At 34.8% G+C, this 18,395-nt stretch overlaps 1 protein-coding gene across 7 annotated transcripts in view; it reads left to right on the top strand.

The window, feature by feature from the left end:
• The window catches only part of GFM2 (GTP dependent ribosome recycling factor mitochondrial 2), a 51,610-nt gene that overhangs the window by 1,109 nt on the left and 32,106 nt on the right, over nt 1–18,395 (top strand). For 5 of the 7 annotated variants that reach the window (XR_010378667.1, XR_010378666.1, XR_004134960.2 and 2 more), the window contains exons 2-10: nt 4,256–4,339; nt 5,617–5,701; nt 7,625–7,682; nt 8,128–8,225; nt 11,545–11,670; nt 12,357–12,445; nt 15,684–15,772; nt 17,443–17,503; nt 17,759–17,938. Coding sequence is in view for 2 of the 7 variants with exons in the window: in XM_031446744.2 (XP_031302604.2) it covers nt 4,280–4,339; nt 5,617–5,701; nt 7,625–7,682; nt 8,128–8,225; nt 11,545–11,670; nt 12,357–12,445; nt 15,684–15,772; nt 17,443–17,503; nt 17,759–17,938 (846 nt within the window). In the remaining 5 variants the exon portion in view is untranslated. Of the gene's footprint in view, nt 1–4,255; nt 4,340–5,349; nt 5,385–5,616; nt 5,702–6,212; nt 6,333–7,624; nt 7,683–8,127; nt 8,226–11,544; nt 11,671–12,356; nt 12,446–15,683; nt 15,773–17,442; nt 17,504–17,758; nt 17,939–18,395 lie in introns of those variants that run through there. The other 2 variants (XR_010378669.1, XR_010378668.1) reach the window with 2 other exon arrangements.

Here is an 18,395-nt window from a genome sequence, read left to right as displayed (position 1 = left end):
AAAAAGTGCTATGTTTTTAAATTTATTTCTTTTGTTTATTGTCTGTTCCCACTAACTAGGATACATTATTTCTGTTTTGTTCTTGTCTTTTGTTCACTACTTTTAACCCCATTACCTAGAGGGCAACAGTAGACACTCAAATTCTTGTGAAATTTAATTCTCACGTGGATCCTGTGATGTGATGGATCACAGGCTCAGAGATTCGAAGTGAAGATCAAAGAAGACTTGAGACTCTAGCAAGTCCTCTGTAAAGCCTACTCCGGCCTCTTCACCACAAGTGAAGGGCCCAGTTGACATTTCTCTTACAATTTAAAGTTTGTGGAGAGTTTTTAAAAGACTTTTTATTGACATGCAGTAATTATGACACAAAGAAAAATGCATCCTGGAGATGTATGTTTTAGTAGGTTTTCAAAACCTGAATACACGCATAATAAGCAGCACCCAAAGCAAGGAATTGTGTTAACCTGTGCCCGAGAAGCCCACTCCCAGGGTTGAACCCTATCCGGACTTCTAATTGAATGGATTAGTTTTGCCTGTTTTTAATTGGAATCACACAGTGTGAACTCTTTTGTGGTGGTTTCTTTTGCTTAACATTGTGAGATTTATCCTTATTTCCTGTTGTAGCTCTTTCTGTTTATAGAAATTTTTAATAGGTTTGTTTAAATTGTGAACTCATCAGTAGTTTTTTCTTAAGTCTCAGAGCCATAATGTCCTTTTTCCTTCTGAATCAGGAATAGAAAATAAACGGTTTCAAATGTTAAGCAGTGGTCACATTTTGATTTGTGTAAAATAGAGGCAAAGTGGTCAGCTATCTTGTTTTTCTTCATACTGTGTTCTTACTTTCATCTGTGACTATGGGATAAAAATGGCCTAAACAGATCAATGTCAGCAAAAAGCTCTCTGAAAAAAATTTCTTTCTGTGTACTTGGTAGTAGCCGAGTTGGGTATCATCACTACTTTGTTACATTTGCCAAAAATATTTACTAAATACTCACTCTTTGCATTTTGGCTATCAGAAGTGTAATAATGTGTTCCTCTGATCTGTATGAGACTATAGGCAGTATTGGTGTAGATAGGATTAGAAGGATAAGCCGGGAGAATGTGAGAACTGCTTTATAAATAGACTGTTAAAAATATCAAGCTTGTTTGTGTTAAATAAGGAACAGATACAGTATTAAGAGTCATGCAAAAAGCATTATGAATGAAATGTTTGTTGTGATATGCAGGAGACAGTGTAGGGTTTTTAAAGTTAACTTTTTTCTTGAAGTTGGGGATCATGTGTTACTCATTTTTATGTTTCCAATAACCAACTCCTCGTGTTGCTCCAATAAATGTTAGATGATCAGGGATTTGGAAAGTGCTTTTTCAGGCCAGGTGACCTAAATTTAAGAGTATCTTTACTGAGCTTTTTTTTTTTTTAGCAAGTAAAAGTTGATTTGTCAGATTTTTTCCTACAATAAAGTTAAAGGCTAGAACTAATTTTTAAAATTTAGGTGAATAGCTTGTTCTAGAACTTGTGACTTAAATTTTGTTGTGAAAATGAGTTTAAGTTAATAGCTTGAGTTTATCTATTCAGCATAAAAAGAAAAAAAGGCAAAGATGATATTAGGGATTGATGTTAATTAATAATGAACATATTGGCCTAATTCACATTTGATACTTTTAAAAAACATTGGATAAGACACAAATCTGAATTAAAGTTTCTAATTTAGGGAAAATTACCAAGTACAGTAACAAATACCATGTGCAAACACAGATTATTTTAACCCAATCCTTTAGGTCTCTTTTCCTGCATTGCTTGATCCTCAGCAGCAGCATCTCAGTTCTGCTTGCATACTGATGTGTTTTGTGATTGCCCTTTATGTCCCATGATTCCTGTTTGTGTATATTTAGCCTTACAGGCATTTTTTAAAAATGGTTCTTGGATTCTTTTATTTACTGGTAGTGTAATTTGTTGCTAATAATGTAGAATGGGTATTTACCCATTTTCTCTCATTACCAGTCCTTTTTAGACCGTCAGGTGTTACAATGTTTAGCGAGTATGTATTGCCCAAGGCCTAAGGAATTCTGGGCTTTGTGAAATAACTCGCTTGATAGCACCAGTAGGAAATAATTTTTGTTAAATCACTGAGCCATGTGGAGGAAGAATGTCAATGGCAGGGCATAAATGACTTTATAGGTCAAGAAATGAGGCACAGGCTGCTAGTAGAAGATGCCTCCTTTTGGGGAGCTCACAGTAGTGAGGATAACTTGGAAGTATGTTTGTTATGAGTAAGTTAAATTGCAAGTGTTTTCACAGAAAAGGTAGTATTAAAAACTGTAGGAAATTAGGAAAGGCTTTCAAGCCAGGGCTTGAAGATTGAATAGAAATTTGCCAGGTATGTGGCTTTGGGGATAAGAGGACTGCTTTCAGAAAAGTGGCACCATTACGTAAAGAGGTGTGAAGATGTTAAGAGTGTGATGTTTCTGGGGAGTTTTGGCTAGAGCTCCTGTATAGAGTGGGGAGTAGGGGAGAGTACGGAGCTGTGAAGGTAGTTGAGGACAGATTTTTCATATTAAGAACTTCTACAGGTTTTTAAGTAGGGAATTGATGACTTGAGATTGTTTATTTGAAGGATATATGTCAAGAATGGATTAAAGCAGTTTTTCCCACTGAGTACTACCTTTTAAGACTGACATCACTTGTGCTATTAATTACTTAATAATTTTCCTTAAATTAATTCACATTTTAACATAAATAACTTCATCATAGGCAACACTGTCTGCAAAATAACAGATTTTGTTGGCTATTTTTTCTAACATGTATTTAGTAAACAATTTTTTTTTTTGGTCTCTAATCTAACATAATCATGGGCATTCACTTTGGGAAACACAATATTGGAATAAGTTTAAAAATTTTTTGGTCAATAGGAACCCTTCACACTTCTAAAAATGATTCAGAACTCCAAACAGTTTTGTTTATATAGGCTATAATTAATATTGAAATACTAGAAATTAAAACAAAACTTAGGTTTTAATAATTCATTAAAAGTAACAAATCTATTAAATATTAGTATAAGTAATACAGTTTTATGAAAAATATCTATATTTTCAAAAACAAATTATTTATTTTGAAGAGTGTTACAATTTTGCAAGTCTTAAATGTCTGGCTTAATAGAAAACAACTTATGTCTGCTTTTGTATTTCATATGTTACTCTATTTTTAGTTGAAGTGTATGAAGAAGATCTTGCAGCGTAGATATGTGTGGGAAAGGGAGGAGTATTTTAATAGTCTTTTCAGAAAATTGTGGACCATCTTAGATGATATACCAGACTTTGACAAGTGAGTTTTTTTTAAAGATTAGTTGCACTGTGGAATCAAACCATATTAGTGAGCTTTTTGTATTCTGTTATGTTAGAATCCATTGTTCTGTTTTAGAATGGATCTAACATACATGATTTTTGCAAACACTCAGAACTATGGCATTGGAAATGAAGAGGAATGGATTCAAGATAGATTTAGGAATAAATCAAAAGGACTTGGTGACTTCCTAAATAAGGATAGTGACTGTATCTGTCTTAAGATATGGAAAGGAGCAGATTTAGGAGGAATAAGGGATAATAATGAGTTTTGACATAGCTTTTTTTTTTTTTTTTTGACATGTTGCACAACGGTATAACCTTACCTGTTTACTTGATACCCATTCCCCTCAGTTTCATATGCTTCTATGCATTTCTCATAGCTTTTGAGAGTGTACTTGATACATAGAGAATATTTAGTAAATGTATTTAAACTAAAGATCCTTCATTTCTGTGATCATAGAGAGGATTTGCTTCTGTGTATTTTTTTACATTATTTTATTTTTACATATTTATGGTAGAAAAATCAGAATACACAGATAAACCAAAAAGTTATATTACCAATGAGAAATTACCAAGATGCTTTCTATAGTTAATTATTTTTCTTACTTTTACGTAAAAATGCATTTTGGTTGATCTGACATTTTGTAGTTTTAGTATATCTTTTTCTTTAGTATCTTCATATCTTTCTGGAAGAATTAAAGGATGTTGAAAAATAAGGGATGTTTTAAGCTTGAGAACCATACTTCTTATGTTAGAATTATTTTCTGAATATGCATTGACTTCGATAGCTAAAAATATTGTTTCTGATTTTTAAAAGTAATACATTTTTACAATGTATATTACACATGACTGACTTACATATGTCTTACATGTAATGCATAAACTTAGTTTTATAATTTTGTTTCTTTTTCAGAGAATAACAATTTAGAGGGCCAAGATGTCCAGCCTGAGGATATTTGTAGTGAACCATAAGAATATATGCAGCTTGCACATTAATGTAAGCTTTTCTTGTAAAATTAAATGTACTTCAATGACTTCAGTTACTTTACTTCCAAAAGGCCTAGTATATCTTATGTATTAGTATATCAGCAGCTTCTTAACAGGGAATATGGGAGAACTTGTAACCAGGAAGAAGTGTGCCTTATCATTAGTCTGTAAATTTATTTTGCTACTTTAAAATTACCTGTACAGCATTTTGAGACTATCTATAGTCCATTTTGAGGTCATTAGTGGCCCAAGGAATTACATAGTTTTTCTTTAGTGTTTTCATTTCTGATGCTTTCAGACTATACACCCAGTGACAGGTGATCTTGTTTTACCCTGGTCATTATGAAGTGAAAATTTAAGTAGTTTGAGTCTCTTCTCTACTCTTTCTTAGGATAATAGTGTTTTATTGCCAGAAACCTGGTAACTCAAGTAGGAATAATATGGAAGGCACAGGTATGCATTCCGTGACATCATGAAAAGCAGTTTGTGGCAGCCCAAAATCATTACATACTTTGCAAACAATTCCAGATATGTTGGCAGCCATTAAGTGTGTATCTAGTGGTCTAAGCATGGATTGATGGAGAACATTTGATCTCTGTGTGGGAACATTAGGAGAAGATACCTTGGGAACTTTAAAAGGTGCCAGTTCCTAGTTCACCCAACTTCTCCCACTTCCCCATCCTCCAGATGTTTTTGAAAAGCTTTCCAGGTGATTCTGCTTTGTAGCCACTGTTATAAAGGTAGGTGAAAACACCTAATGGCTTCAGAGTTTATGACCCCCCACCAGCTCTTAACAGCCTTAAAGGAGAACTGAAGTATCCAGGGTGAGCGACCTTATTTAACCTTTCTGACTTTCTGGAACCTTCAGTCGTGATCCTCAAACTGTAGCTATCAGAATCACCTGGAGGGCTTGTTAAAACAGATTTTTTTCAATCCCATCCCTGGAGTTTCTGATGTTTCTGATTCTCTTATCTGCAGCAGGTCCTGAGAATTTGTCTTTCAAATAAGATTCCTGTGATGCTGATGCTGCAGGTCTATGAAAGCCATCATCTCAGGTCGGCTCAAAAGAGCAAATCAGTATTAATTTTATCCTTATTTTTTTTCTGTAGTGTAATTTTGTGTTGTCACTTTGTAAAAGAATTAGAGTTCAGTTAAGAAATTTTAGGACTACTTTATGGAGATTCACAGTATTTTGTCCTCTGACAAAGTAGAGTCATGATCTTAAAACTACTGTAATAAGTAATGCTAAAATAAAATTAATGTCAAGTTTCTTTTTCTTCTTACTAGAATACTTGTTGCTACAAAATAAGAGCAAGTCTAAAAAGATTAAAGCCACATGTGCCTCTTGGAAGAAATTACAGTTCCCTCCCAGGTACAAATGTTAGATTCTTTTCATTTTACTTAAACTGCTTGCTTGCTTTCTCCCTTCTTTCTGTCTCTGTCTCTCTCCCTCTCTCATTTTCAAGCATCTCCCTTATTTGGGGTCTCAGGCTCCCTTTTACTTCTTGGCTATTTCCTTGAGATTATGAGGAGTGTTCTGGTAGATGCCAGGAAGTGATACCAGTAGATTTATGCTCCTCAGCTGCTGGCTGTCTAATGAGCTGAACAAAGGGAAGGGTTGGTGGCTTGAGTAGCTGGCTCAAAGGTTTAGCAGGTGAGTCTACTTGTAGAGTGCGCTTGCTGTAAAATACTGATTGTCCTAGTTCCTTTCTGGTTTTCATACCAGAAGTATTTTCTGTCAATAGAGGTTTAACAGAATAATTTATTTTGACGGTTCTTAAGAGTAGTTTGGTTTACTATTTATCTAAGCTAGGTTAGGTTAGGTAATATGGCTATTAAAAGCCTGAAGGCTGAGAAAGTGACTACAGTTGCCCCTTGAACAGGTTTGAACTTCGAGGGTCCACTTATGTGCAGAATTTGTTCACTAAACATGTACTACACTACTACATGATCCATGGCTGGTTGAATCTGCCCGTGAGGAGCCTAGGATACAGAGGAGCCAGGTATGGGAGGGTGAGGTGTAAATTATACTCGGATTTTTGACTGCACGGGAGTGGGCACCCCTAACCCTTAAGTTGTTCGATGGTCAATTGTACCCTGATTGTCCTTCATGTGTTTGAAGTAAGCAAGCATATGGGAGATCCACTGAAACTACAGTTGACCCTTGAATAATGAGGGGGTTACGTGCGCTGACCCCTCGAAAGTTGAAAGTCATGTGTAACTTTACAGTCAGCCGACAACAGCTGCAGTTGCACATGCACAGACTTAACCAGCTGCAGTAATACTGTGTAGTACTGTGACATGCACGTATTGACAAAATCTTTGGGTTTAAGTGGGCCCATGCAGTTCAAACCTGTGTTGTTCAAGGGTCACCTGTAGCTTCATTCTGTAGCTGTTCTTGTTACCATCTTTGTCATGGGAGAGTAATGAAGTAAAAATACTCATTTGCTGTGTGCCTTGTCCTTACAAGTGAATTTAGTGACCTGCATTATTGGTGTGTTCCTGGGTTTCTGTATTTTGCCCATGCAGATTTATCTGTAGCAGTACAGGTTATCTTTCAGTCTTCAAACTGCCATGCAGTTTTTAAAATATAATAGAAGCCTTCTTAATTTATTACAGAAATTTGGGTGAGCTGGTTTAAATAGCAGGAAGGTTAGATTAAATTTATAAGTGTAACTGCATTGTTGCATTAGTATTAATAAAGTATGGTAAGCATGAAGTAAGTCATTATGGACTTTATTCCAGAAATACTATTTGGCCTTTTAGAAATATTAGGTTATTATAGCTTCTGTTCAGTGATATCTCACAGGCTGTCTTTAAAAACATTGTGTCCAAGTATTACAAAAATTCATTATTAGCTGACATTTAGATCACTCTTAGCCCATCAGGCCTCAACAGTGTAGGTTTACAGGACTGTGCATTTTATATTTTTCTATGGTTCATTATCTTCTAGTGCCTTAAAGTTATTATTAAGAACATTAATTCTACTTCTGCAATTCTATTTATTATAGAATTGTAGAAGGTGGCAGAGATTGGGATAAATCTATATTTTTCTAAGGATATAATCTAGAAATTGATATTTAAAAACTTTACCTTGTTTTATTGTCATCCATAGCCTTTTCTTTAAAGATTGCAAGAAAATAAATTTTAGGTAAATGAGAGTTTTACTTAGCTTGAATGTTACTTTAATTGGAATTACAGTATTTGCTTAAAATTATTTTAACTTGCTGCATTTGTAAATTAAAGGAAAATTTCTTTAAATTTAACAATTCAATTTTAACACTCTTTCTATTAGGTTTAATAGGAAATGATATCAAATCCCTTCATTCCATCATCAATCCTCCCGTTGCTAAGTAAGTACTGTCATTGTTACTGTCTTTTCCATAGGCTGCTGTGAAAAGTTACAAGTTTCTCTCTTAGGCTTAATTCAGCATTTAGTGAATGCTCTAATTTGTATAACTTTCTGCCCTAGCTAATTATAAGTAGATATCGGTGTGTATCTTAAAAGCTTTTCTCTTGTCTGAATTCAGTGCTAAAAATTTTTAGTATAGCAACATCACATTTTTCATAGAAATAAATATAAGATATTCACAAGATTGTAGTTAGCTCTTTTGTTACTTAGATATTTTATCAGAGTAATGTGATAGTGATGTTTTCCATTTTTCTAGTTTTTATACCATTATATAAATTATAAAAATACTAACCAGCTTTGAAATTTGCATGGCATAGATATTTGGTTTTACAGTTTTAGTGATGTTCACCTTATAATACGTGTCTTTTTTTCCCCCTTTTAAACAGAATCCGTAATATTGGAATCATGGCTCATATAGATGCAGGCAAAACTACCACCACAGAAAGAATACTGTATTATTCTGGATACACAAGATCACTGGGAGGTTAGAATGGATTCCTCCTCTCCCCAACCCCCGTTAAAAAAAAAATCATCAGAGAGTATTTTGATTAAGAAGTCCGCGTAGAGATCTTGAGTATGGTATGGAAGTACTGATGTCTAAACTACAAAATAAGGTTAAGGTAGTTGCAGTACTCACCAAAGGGTCTTTTTAGGTTCAACTGAACATTCAGATTCGTAAGACTATCTTGGGCTATAGTTGGCACTGGTCTATTCAGAAGGCTGAGACAGAAACCATAGCTTACCAGCAGACCAACAATAGGTCTTATTCAGAAGTTCTTACAGCAGTCTACATAGCTATGTGGGGAATATCTTCTTTGGCCACTCAAAAGTGATAGCTTAGTTGCAAGCTAACAAGATTCATAGGAGCCACCCTCACTTAGAAGACTTAATGTCCCATAGGGACGAATATTTCTTACTACAGCTTCATGGGCCATCTTCCAGGTTTCCCACAAGGGACCCTGTGCCATACCCGACTCAGGGAAGCCTGAAACTATGACTTTTCACCAGGTGGTATTTTTTTTGGGTGGGGGGCGTAATTTGGTTTATTTATTATTTATTTATTTTTTTAACAAAGGTACTGGGGATTGAACCTGGGACCTTGTACACCCTAAAGATACGCTCTACCACTGAGCTATACCCTCCCACTTCACCAGGTGTTTATAATTCATTTATAGTTCTTCCCAGGTCAGATGTAGTTTACCAAACAGAAATTATTTTTTCCATAAGGTATGTTGCCTAGCAATGTAATTTACATACTTGTTTTCTGGACTCTAGAAGAAAAGAGCCAGAAAGTTAACCAGAGGTCAAATTGAGTATATTCACACTGGTTGCAACCATTCTCCCCAATTTTTTTCATCTTGCAAAACCCAAACTGTATACTCATTAAAATGTTATTGAGCCTTAACTCATGGTAATAGCAGTATTTACCTAAGTTTTGAATTTATTTTTTAATTATAGTATGCCAAAATTTATGACTCTTGACCAGGCATGCACATTTAATACCCATGTAGCTTTAAAAAATTTTTTTTATAAATAATAATGCCCTAGCTCCATTCTGAAAATTAAGATTCAGCTTGTTTGGGTATGGCCTGGACATCTGTATTTTTGTTATGTAGTTTGAAACTCTCTATTTGACTTATACACATTTATGATGGTTATATTTCTCTGATCAATCTTTTTGTCATTGTAGAGTGCCTTTCTTTAGCTGTGATAAAACAGTTTGTTTTGAATTTGAGATGGAGGTCATCAGGTCCATAATACCAGAAGTGGGAATATCTTTTAAAAGCTCAACAGTGATTTTGAAATGCACTCTATTAAGAACTATTTCTCTACACCCTTGGAATTGGCGGAGACAATGTTTATAGAGGAGAAAACCACTCAGGATTAGAATCTTCATGAGGATGGGAACATAATTTCTCATAGAATTATTGCTGTGTAAATGGAAAACAGCAAAACTTTGAACTTTGTTAGGCGTCCTCTTTTGTGTCATGAATCTGATTAGAATCCTTCCTTCACATCCCCAGTTTGTATCCTTGAAGCAAGGATTCAGATTAGGTGGACCTAGGTAATTATCAAGTTTTTTTTAAATTGTTGTTAAAAAAACATGCACGTGAAATCTACCATCTTAACCATTTCTAAGTGTACAGTTCAGTAGTGTCGAGTATATCCACACTGTTTGCAACCATTCTCCAGAACTTTTTTGTCTTGCAAAATCCAAACTTTTTCGTCTTGCAAAATCCAAACTATATACCCCATTTCCCCCTCTGCCCAGCCCCTGGAAACCACCCTTCTACTTTCTTTTTCTGTGACTCTGACCTCTCTACATACCTCATATAAGTGAAATCATACAGTATTTGTCTTTTTGTGACTGGCTTCTTTAACACTTAGCATAATGTGCTCAAGGTTCATCCATATTGTGGCATGTGTCAGAATTTCCTCCTTTCTTAAAGCTGAATAATAATTCCATTGTATATATGTGTATGTGTGTATGTATATGTATATATGCAAAACATATAAAATATGTTTTGAGGTTCTTTTCTGGTTCAGGTCAGAGGCCTAGAAAATACCCAGATTGTGACAGAACTTGTTGATCCAAGGTTGAGTTTATGAGTGATATGTGTAAATTATAAAGAAGTAATAGGAAATAAAGATCTTTCTCTTTGTAAAAATTTTTATGAGTGTCTTAAAAACTTAGTGCCTTATTTAGAATTTTTGGTTAGTTATTTGGTCTTTGTCTTAATGATGTTTGTTTTCTTGGTTAGTTAAGCTGAATAACTGGCAATACTAACACAGGTCTTTAACACTGATATTTGACGGATACATTTTTCTCACTATTTTCCCCTGTGTGTAATAGCAATAGCAAGAAATACATACATACACACACAAACTTGATAATGGGTAAACTAGTTAGCATTTTAGAGGTTTAATGCTGACGTAGTAGTGGTAGTATAAAGCAATCATAACCTGGGTTCTTTAATTTTGATAGGTAAGAATCAGCTGTCATTTCTTTTACTGTGTAAATTTCATCAGAGTAAAATACATAAATCAGGATTTTACTGCAGAGTAATTTTGAGTGACCTTTTTGGTAGTCAGAATAAACTTTATCCATAACTTTATGCTGTAGAAATTATACGAAGACTTAATTTGCATTTGTATAAGTAAATCCCTTTTGGTGGGAAAATTTAGTAATGAGAAAGGTTTGTAAAAGATAATTTAACTTGGAAGGAATTTTTTCTTTACCTTGTTCCATGTAGCTACCGTTTACTTATTTAGTGAGCTAGGTACTTGACACATGTAGTCTCATTTCAATGTTATAACAGCCCAGCAAGGTTGGTTTTCTTAGCCTTATTTTACAAACAAGTTTAAATAACTTGATAAAGATCACAGAGAAGTAGGTGATATAAAGTTTGGATTTAAATTTGGTTTGTCTGTCCTCTTTATTGCACTACTCTGCCTCCTGTCTAGGGATCAGCTATAAGAAATGTCAAATAAAGAAGGGGTAATGAAAGTTAGACTGGGAAAAAATGGAAGAGGTATATGGTTCAGTGAAATTGAAATGTTTAAACAGAGTTTAATCTTAGTTGTTACAGAAAAAAAATCTTTATGCAAAAATTACTAATCTGCTGAAAAAGCTTTTACTAGAATGAAGATTTATTTAAAGAAGGATTAAGGGCTTCAAATATTAAACCAAATATTTTATGAACAGTTTCTATTAAAGCAAATTAAACTATGTTGGATAGATATCAATACTAATAAATACACTTGCTATCAAGCCTAACTATGTCATCTTTTTTCCTGGTTAGATGTTGATGATGGAGACACAGTGACAGATTTCATGGCTCAAGAGCGAGAACGAGGCATAACTATTCAATCAGCTGCTGTTACATTTGATTGGAAGGGCTATAGAATCAATCTAATTGATACACCAGGTATAGTGCTGTTCTCGTAATGCAGAGGTGGTGTATCATTTGAGGTTTTTGTTTGTATGTGTGGGTTTTTTTTATTGTGGTAAGAAAAGTGTATCATAAAATTTACTATCTTAACCATTTTTAAGTGTACAGTTCAGTAGTGTTAAGTATGTTTATACTCTTGTGAAACAGATCTCCAGAACCTTTTCATTTTGCAGAACTGAAACTATCTGCGTTAAAAAACAACTCTTCTCTTCCCTTCCCCTGACCCCTGGTAACCACCATTCTGCTTTCTAGATCTGAGATTGACTACTTTAGATACCTCTTACAAGTAGAATCATACATTTTGTGTACTTTTGTGACTGTCTTATTTCACTTAGTAAAGTTTTTCAAGGTTCATCCATGTTGTTGCATGTGAAAGGATTTCCTTCCTTTTAAAGGCTGCATAGTATTCCACGCACATATATAACACATTTTGTGTATATACCATTTATCCATTGGTGGATATTTGGGTTGTTTCTACCTCTTGGCCATTGTTAATAGTGCTGTTATGAAAATGGGAGTATAAATATCTCTTTGAGATCATCCTTTCAATTCTTTTGGATATATACCTCAGAATGGGATTGCTGGATCATGTGGTGGTGGTAGTGGTGGTGGTGGTGGTTGTTTACAGATTTTAAGTGTTAGAGTTCTCATCTTTGTTTTAGGTCACGTGGACTTTACTTTGGAGGTTGAGCGCTGCCTAAGAGTGTTGGATGGTGCCGTGGCTGTGTTTGATGCCTCTGCTGGTGTAGAGGTAAAAAATATTGTCAGAATAAAGTGAAGATAGAACAGCATGATTTCACAAAAAGTAGAATGTATCAGATTGATTTAACTATAACCTTTTATTTGGTAAGTTCATATAAATTGAACTAGGCTTAAAGGAAGTTGGAATTTAATATTGAGATATTACCTATATATGATCTCATATATTTCACAGTAAAAGGAAAGTTTACTTTTCTGTAGGAAGTATGAACATTAGTTTTGATAACTCTGAAGAGCCCGAGATTATACCTTACTTTCAAGCTAACAAATTAGTCTGTCATAGTTTTATGTATTCTGGCAGAAGACACGAGATTCCTGAGTCAGGGACAAAGGACTTTATTTGTTAGTCCCTGAAATAGCAATATCCAGAGCACCAGCATTTCCTTGTGTTGGTTCCTCAAGCCCTAAGTCCCATAGGGTGACAAAGGGAAGTCAGGTGACAGCTGCGCATGCAGTGGAACCTTGTGCTTAGAGAATGGAAATATTTTATAATGGGTAGTAAGCATGCTTGCTCTTTGCTCTGAAAGGAGACATTGTCTTCCAAGGTTGCAAGCCAACCTACCATTTGCTCTGGAGGGAGACACTGTCTCTGTCTTTCTAAGCTGTTCATTGTACAGACACCTTTCAAAAAATAGTGCAGAATAAAGGCAGTCAGTGCCTCTCTAAACAAAACATGGAGAAATGCGAGTGAATCATGAAGAATTTTCTCCCAAAACTTAATGTAAAGCTCCTTGGATAAATCCTGAAAATAGGTTCATAATAAATTTTTGCCACTGGGGTCAGCTCTGCTCTCTTTAGCTGGTACCCCATTTGCCTTATAATCTCAAGATTGGCTTTAATATCCTCCCTCCCACCACCACCCCCAAAACTTAGTTTGGAGTAGATCATAGTGTTAAGCTATATCTGTATATTTTCTAAAGGAAAAATAAAGTATCTTCATAACCTTGGATGATAGGTAACAGTTTCTTAGAGAAGACACAAGAAACATAAAGCAAAGTTGATTCATTGGACCTTATCAAAATTACATATTTGAAACTGAAAAACAAAAAGGCAAGCCTTAGACTGTGAGAAAATTTGTAGCATTAGATAAAATATATGAATATTAAATTTCCAGAGTGCAGTAACACTTGATTATGTAGAGAATATCACTGTCTTAGGAAGTATGTGCTAACATTTTCACAGAACATGTTTGTGATCAATCCAGTATATATGAAGAACTACGTATCAACAATAAAAACACACCCCAATAAAAAAGTACACAAAGGACTTGAATGAATAGATACTTCACCAAAGAAGACATGTGAGTGTCCAGTAAGCACGTGAAAAGATGCTCAGTCTCATTGGTCATTAGGGAAATGTAAATTAAAATTACAAAGAGAGGCTGTTTTATACCCATAAGAATGGCTAAAATTAAAAAATGATGGCAAATCTTGGTTGAGGATGTAGAGTAAGTGAAACTCTTAGATACTGTTGGTGGACTGTAAAATACTATAGCCACTTTGGAAGACTATTGGGCAGTTTCTTATAAATATACACTTGTTCTATAACTCAGCAGTTCTACTCTTCTGTTTTTATCCAAGTAAATGAAAACATTTACCTACCAGAGATTTGTTTGGAATGTTTATAGCAGCTAAATTCATAATTGCCTCAAACTAGAAACAACCCAAGTGCACATTCAGAGGTGGATAGAAAAACTGGTACATTTGTGTAAAGGAACTTAACAATAAAAATGAATGAACCAGTATACCCAGCAACATGAGTGAATGTCAGAAACATCATGTTGAGTGAAAGAAGCCATACCATTTACATGAAGTTCAAAAATAGGCAGAATCTATGGTGACAAAAGGTTGCCATGGTTGGGTGGGATATAAGAAAAATCTATCATGTTGTGTATGTTCTGTCTCTTGATTGGGGTAATAGTTATCACCAGTATGTAGATTTATAAAAATTTATTGAGCTGTACGCTTAAAATCTGTACAATTGACCCTTGAACAAGATGGGTTTGAACTTTGTGGGTCCACTTATACATGGATTTTTTTCACTAAGTACAGACTACTGAACTACACAATCCATCATTGGTTGAATCCACGGATGCAGAACTGTAGATGGGAAGGGCCGCTTGTAAAGTTTTAAGAGGATTTTTGAGTTTGCAGGAATTGGTACCCCTAACCCTTGTGCTGTATTTTATCATATATGTATATTTTACCCACTAAAACAAATTATGGGGGGAGGATGTAGCTCAGTGGTAGAGCACGTGCATGCATGAGGTCCTAGGCTCAATCCCCAGTGCCTCCATTGAAAAATAAATAAATAAACCTAATTACCTCCCCCCTGCAAACCTCTCCCCCGAAAATGACAAACTGGCTTCTATTTTAACTAATGTCAACACATGAGGCTTTTGATGCTCTACTTCTGGACTCTTGGACTCCACTAGTCACACTATTTATATTTAACATGTATAGAAAGTGGAATTAAAAGAGGCCAAATAGAAAAGCATATGAGAATTGCAACTTAGCAATACAGATATTGGCTTCTTTTTTCCCCTTAAATCCTCTTCAGTTTACATGAACATCCAAATATTCACAATACAAATACCTGATTTTTATCACAATAGTATCTTTATAATACCCTCTTTTCTGTTCCTGTCTGAATTAAGGCAAAAGTCCGTATTTCACAGAGCAGAAAACTGATTAGTTCAGTATTGAGACGTGTACTAGGTGAGGTGAAGCCAAACAAAAAGTAGGTCTTCTAATAAATCCCCCAAAATATTAACAGTGGTCATATCCTGGTGTGGAATTACAGGTGATTTTAATCTCTTGCTTGTGCAGTTCTCTATTGTACAAATGTTCTATAGTGTACATCAATTACTTGTTCTGTCAATTCACTTTTGAAAAATTTAAAGAAAAAGTAGGTCTTCTAGTTCTTCGTTAAGTCCCCTTTCTGTGTCTCCTAGTATATCACAGTTGTTAATTCCCTTTGTGTTGCGTCCGAGTTCACCTAAAGTATTATTCTCAGTTTGAAGCACAATCTTCAGTCATACTTGATGACATTCTTAGCTGTTTTAACCTGACAGTGTAAGAGTGGGTCTAGAGGTATATGTGCAGTGACACTAACTCTGTGCTAGAACAGGGCCCAATTCCATGTTGCAGGGCCTTAGATTTGCTTGTTTGATGTGTAGTAACCTAGTTATTTTTGTTTAATGTGTGGTTTTTTCCTTATCTTTGCTTCAGGCACAAACTCTCACAGTGTGGAGGCAAGCTGATAAACACAAGATACCTCGAATCTGTTTTTTAAACAAGATGGACAAAATTGGAGCAAGGTATTTAAAGTCTGTTTCTTTGGCTCATCAAAGTAAGAATGCAGTTTGAGCTTTTTTTTTTTTTTTAACATTTTTTTAATCGAGTTATAGTCATTTTACAATGTATCAAATTCCAATGTAGAGCACAATTTTTCAGTTATACGTGAACATACATATATTCATTGTCACATTTTTTTTCGCTGTGCAGTTTGAGCTTTTAATGGACTATAACTTAAATTTAGAAATAGTATTCTCTATAGAGTATAAATATTCCATGGACTCCCAATTCAATCCTTTTTTAGAAACATTTCAGAGCCGCTAACTCATAGCTTAAGTACCAACCTGTGGGATTAAAGAGAGCTGATAGATGATGAATCATTCTGATTCTGATGTAGAGAGGCTATGTCCTAGTTTCTAGGGTCCTGACAGTGATGTCTTGCTGATTCCACTGGTTTTATTTAGAGCGGTATGGTATAGCCCTTATATTGATGAACATTACAGTGCTCCCTGTCATTGCTAAAGGTAGAGGGTTGCCTCGGAGAACAGTGTTCTTCCTTGTCCCCTGATTTTCTTTAGCTACTAGGTAAAATGCTCTCAACAAAAGGAAACTAGGAGAGGAGAAGATGTTTTGAAACCTACGTGTAGGACAAAAGTTAATGCTGAGACGTAGTCATAATACTCCAGACTTACAGAGTGATATTCCAAAATGGATATGCTATCTGAGAGCAGAATTCAGAAAATCAATAGTGTATGAAGGATTTGGAGAAAATGTGAAAGGGCGAAAATTAAGAATACAAAGGATTGTGGGGAAATGTGATAGGGAGAGATCCTAGTCTGTGATATGAGAGTGGCCATGGGAAAACATAAACTATGCCTCTCCTAATACCACACTGTGTGCTTTGTGTTTCTGTAACTCTCTGCTGTAATTCTAAGGCTACTGGCTTAAAGGACTTTTGTTTTGATTAGTAGAAGCATAGCACCCTTACAATGTGCTAGGCTAATAAGTTTCTGACACTTTTTTGTTTGGAGTTCCTTGAGGTAGATGGAAGTACTACCTGTACTGACTGACGGCACCTATGTTGTTGGGGAGGGAGGTTCTCAAAGGCTGGTTTGAGAACTAGGCTGGTTCTCAAAGACAATGGAACCAGAATGGTCTGCATATGTATATGAATCAGCCCATGTGCCAAGATGGCATGGGGGTCCATAGGTAGCCAACTCTAGTATTAGCACAGAAATGAACAATGTAGCATATGAGATTACAAATGTCTAAGATAAAAGTGTAGAAAAATTAGTCAGACTGGCCTTTGGAAGAAAGTGGGTAGCTATGTGTGATAACAAATGTAGTTTTTAGAGGAAAGAATCTTTGGGAATCACACATCTTGCGTTTGAATCCTAACTCCAGTTTATCATCTGTGACCTTGATCAATTCATTTAACATTAACCTCAAACTTTAGTTAAATGAAGTTCACAATAATAATAGTACCTTAAATATCTGTGGGGGCAGAATTATGGTAGATACTCAATCACTGATATCTGAAATCAACATTAGAAGTTTTGATGATACTGTCCTGTGGAAAACTGTAAATGGTGAACATTAAGGATAATAAAAAGGGTTATAATTTTGGAGAACATTCTTAAATCCTGTTTTAAGAATTTTAACATTTTTAAACTAATTATTTTTCTTTCTACAGTTTTAACTATGCAGTTGAAAGCATCAGAGAGAAGTTGAAGGCAAAGCCTTTGCTTTTACAGGTTGGTTGATTAATAGCAACAACTGCTCAGTGTCCTCATCAATTTGTTTTATTGTGACATACTAAACATTTTTGAAGCTATGTCAAATTCTTTTTGGAAAAAATTAGGATATAAATAAAAATAGGTATAGATTATGGTAATAATAAGAGACATTTTGGGGGAGGGATTGGGGAAAGACAAATTTTATCACCATTGCAGTTCTAATTGAGTTCTAATGATCATTTAATAAAATGTTAATCTCATTCTGGCTTATAGTTACCAATTGGTGAAGCCAAAACTTTCAAAGGAGTGGTGGATGTAGTATGTAAAGAGAAACTTATTTGGAGTCCCAAATCAGATGATGGAAAAGACTTTGAGAGAAAACCCCTCTTGGAAATGAGTGATCCTAAATTGCTGAAGGAGACAACGGAAGCAAGGAATGCCTTAATTGAACAAGTAAAATAAATACTTTGAGTTTAAAATCGTATAAATATTTATAAACGTTAAATCATACTTACTGTGAAGTTTCATGTAAAATTACATATGGAATATGCAAAGTATAATGAACAACACAGTGAACACCAGTGTAATCACCACCTAGCTTAAGAAATAGAATATTAGCAATACTCTTGCATTTCTATGTGCTACTTACTGTTCTCTTTCCCTTCCACTAATCATCTACACTCCCATGTTGATTGCAGTGTTTAGCTTTCATTTGCTTTCTTTTATAGTTTACTGCAAATGTATACCTAGAGAACTTAGCTTTCCATGGTCTGAATTTTACTTAAATGGAATGATACTGTTTATATCTCATTACATTGCTCAACATCATATTTGAGATTCGTTCATGTGTTATTTCATTCATTTTCAGTCTTCTGTAGTGTTCCAGTGTATGATTATCCCACAATTTATT

This window comes from Camelus dromedarius, chromosome 3 (assembly GCF_036321535.1).
Source record: "Camelus dromedarius isolate mCamDro1 chromosome 3, mCamDro1.pat, whole genome shotgun sequence".
Lineage (NCBI taxonomy): Eukaryota > Metazoa > Chordata > Mammalia > Artiodactyla > Camelidae > Camelus > Camelus dromedarius.
Note: the sequence above shows the minus strand (reverse complement) of the source record. Positions and strands in the feature narration are given on the sequence as shown.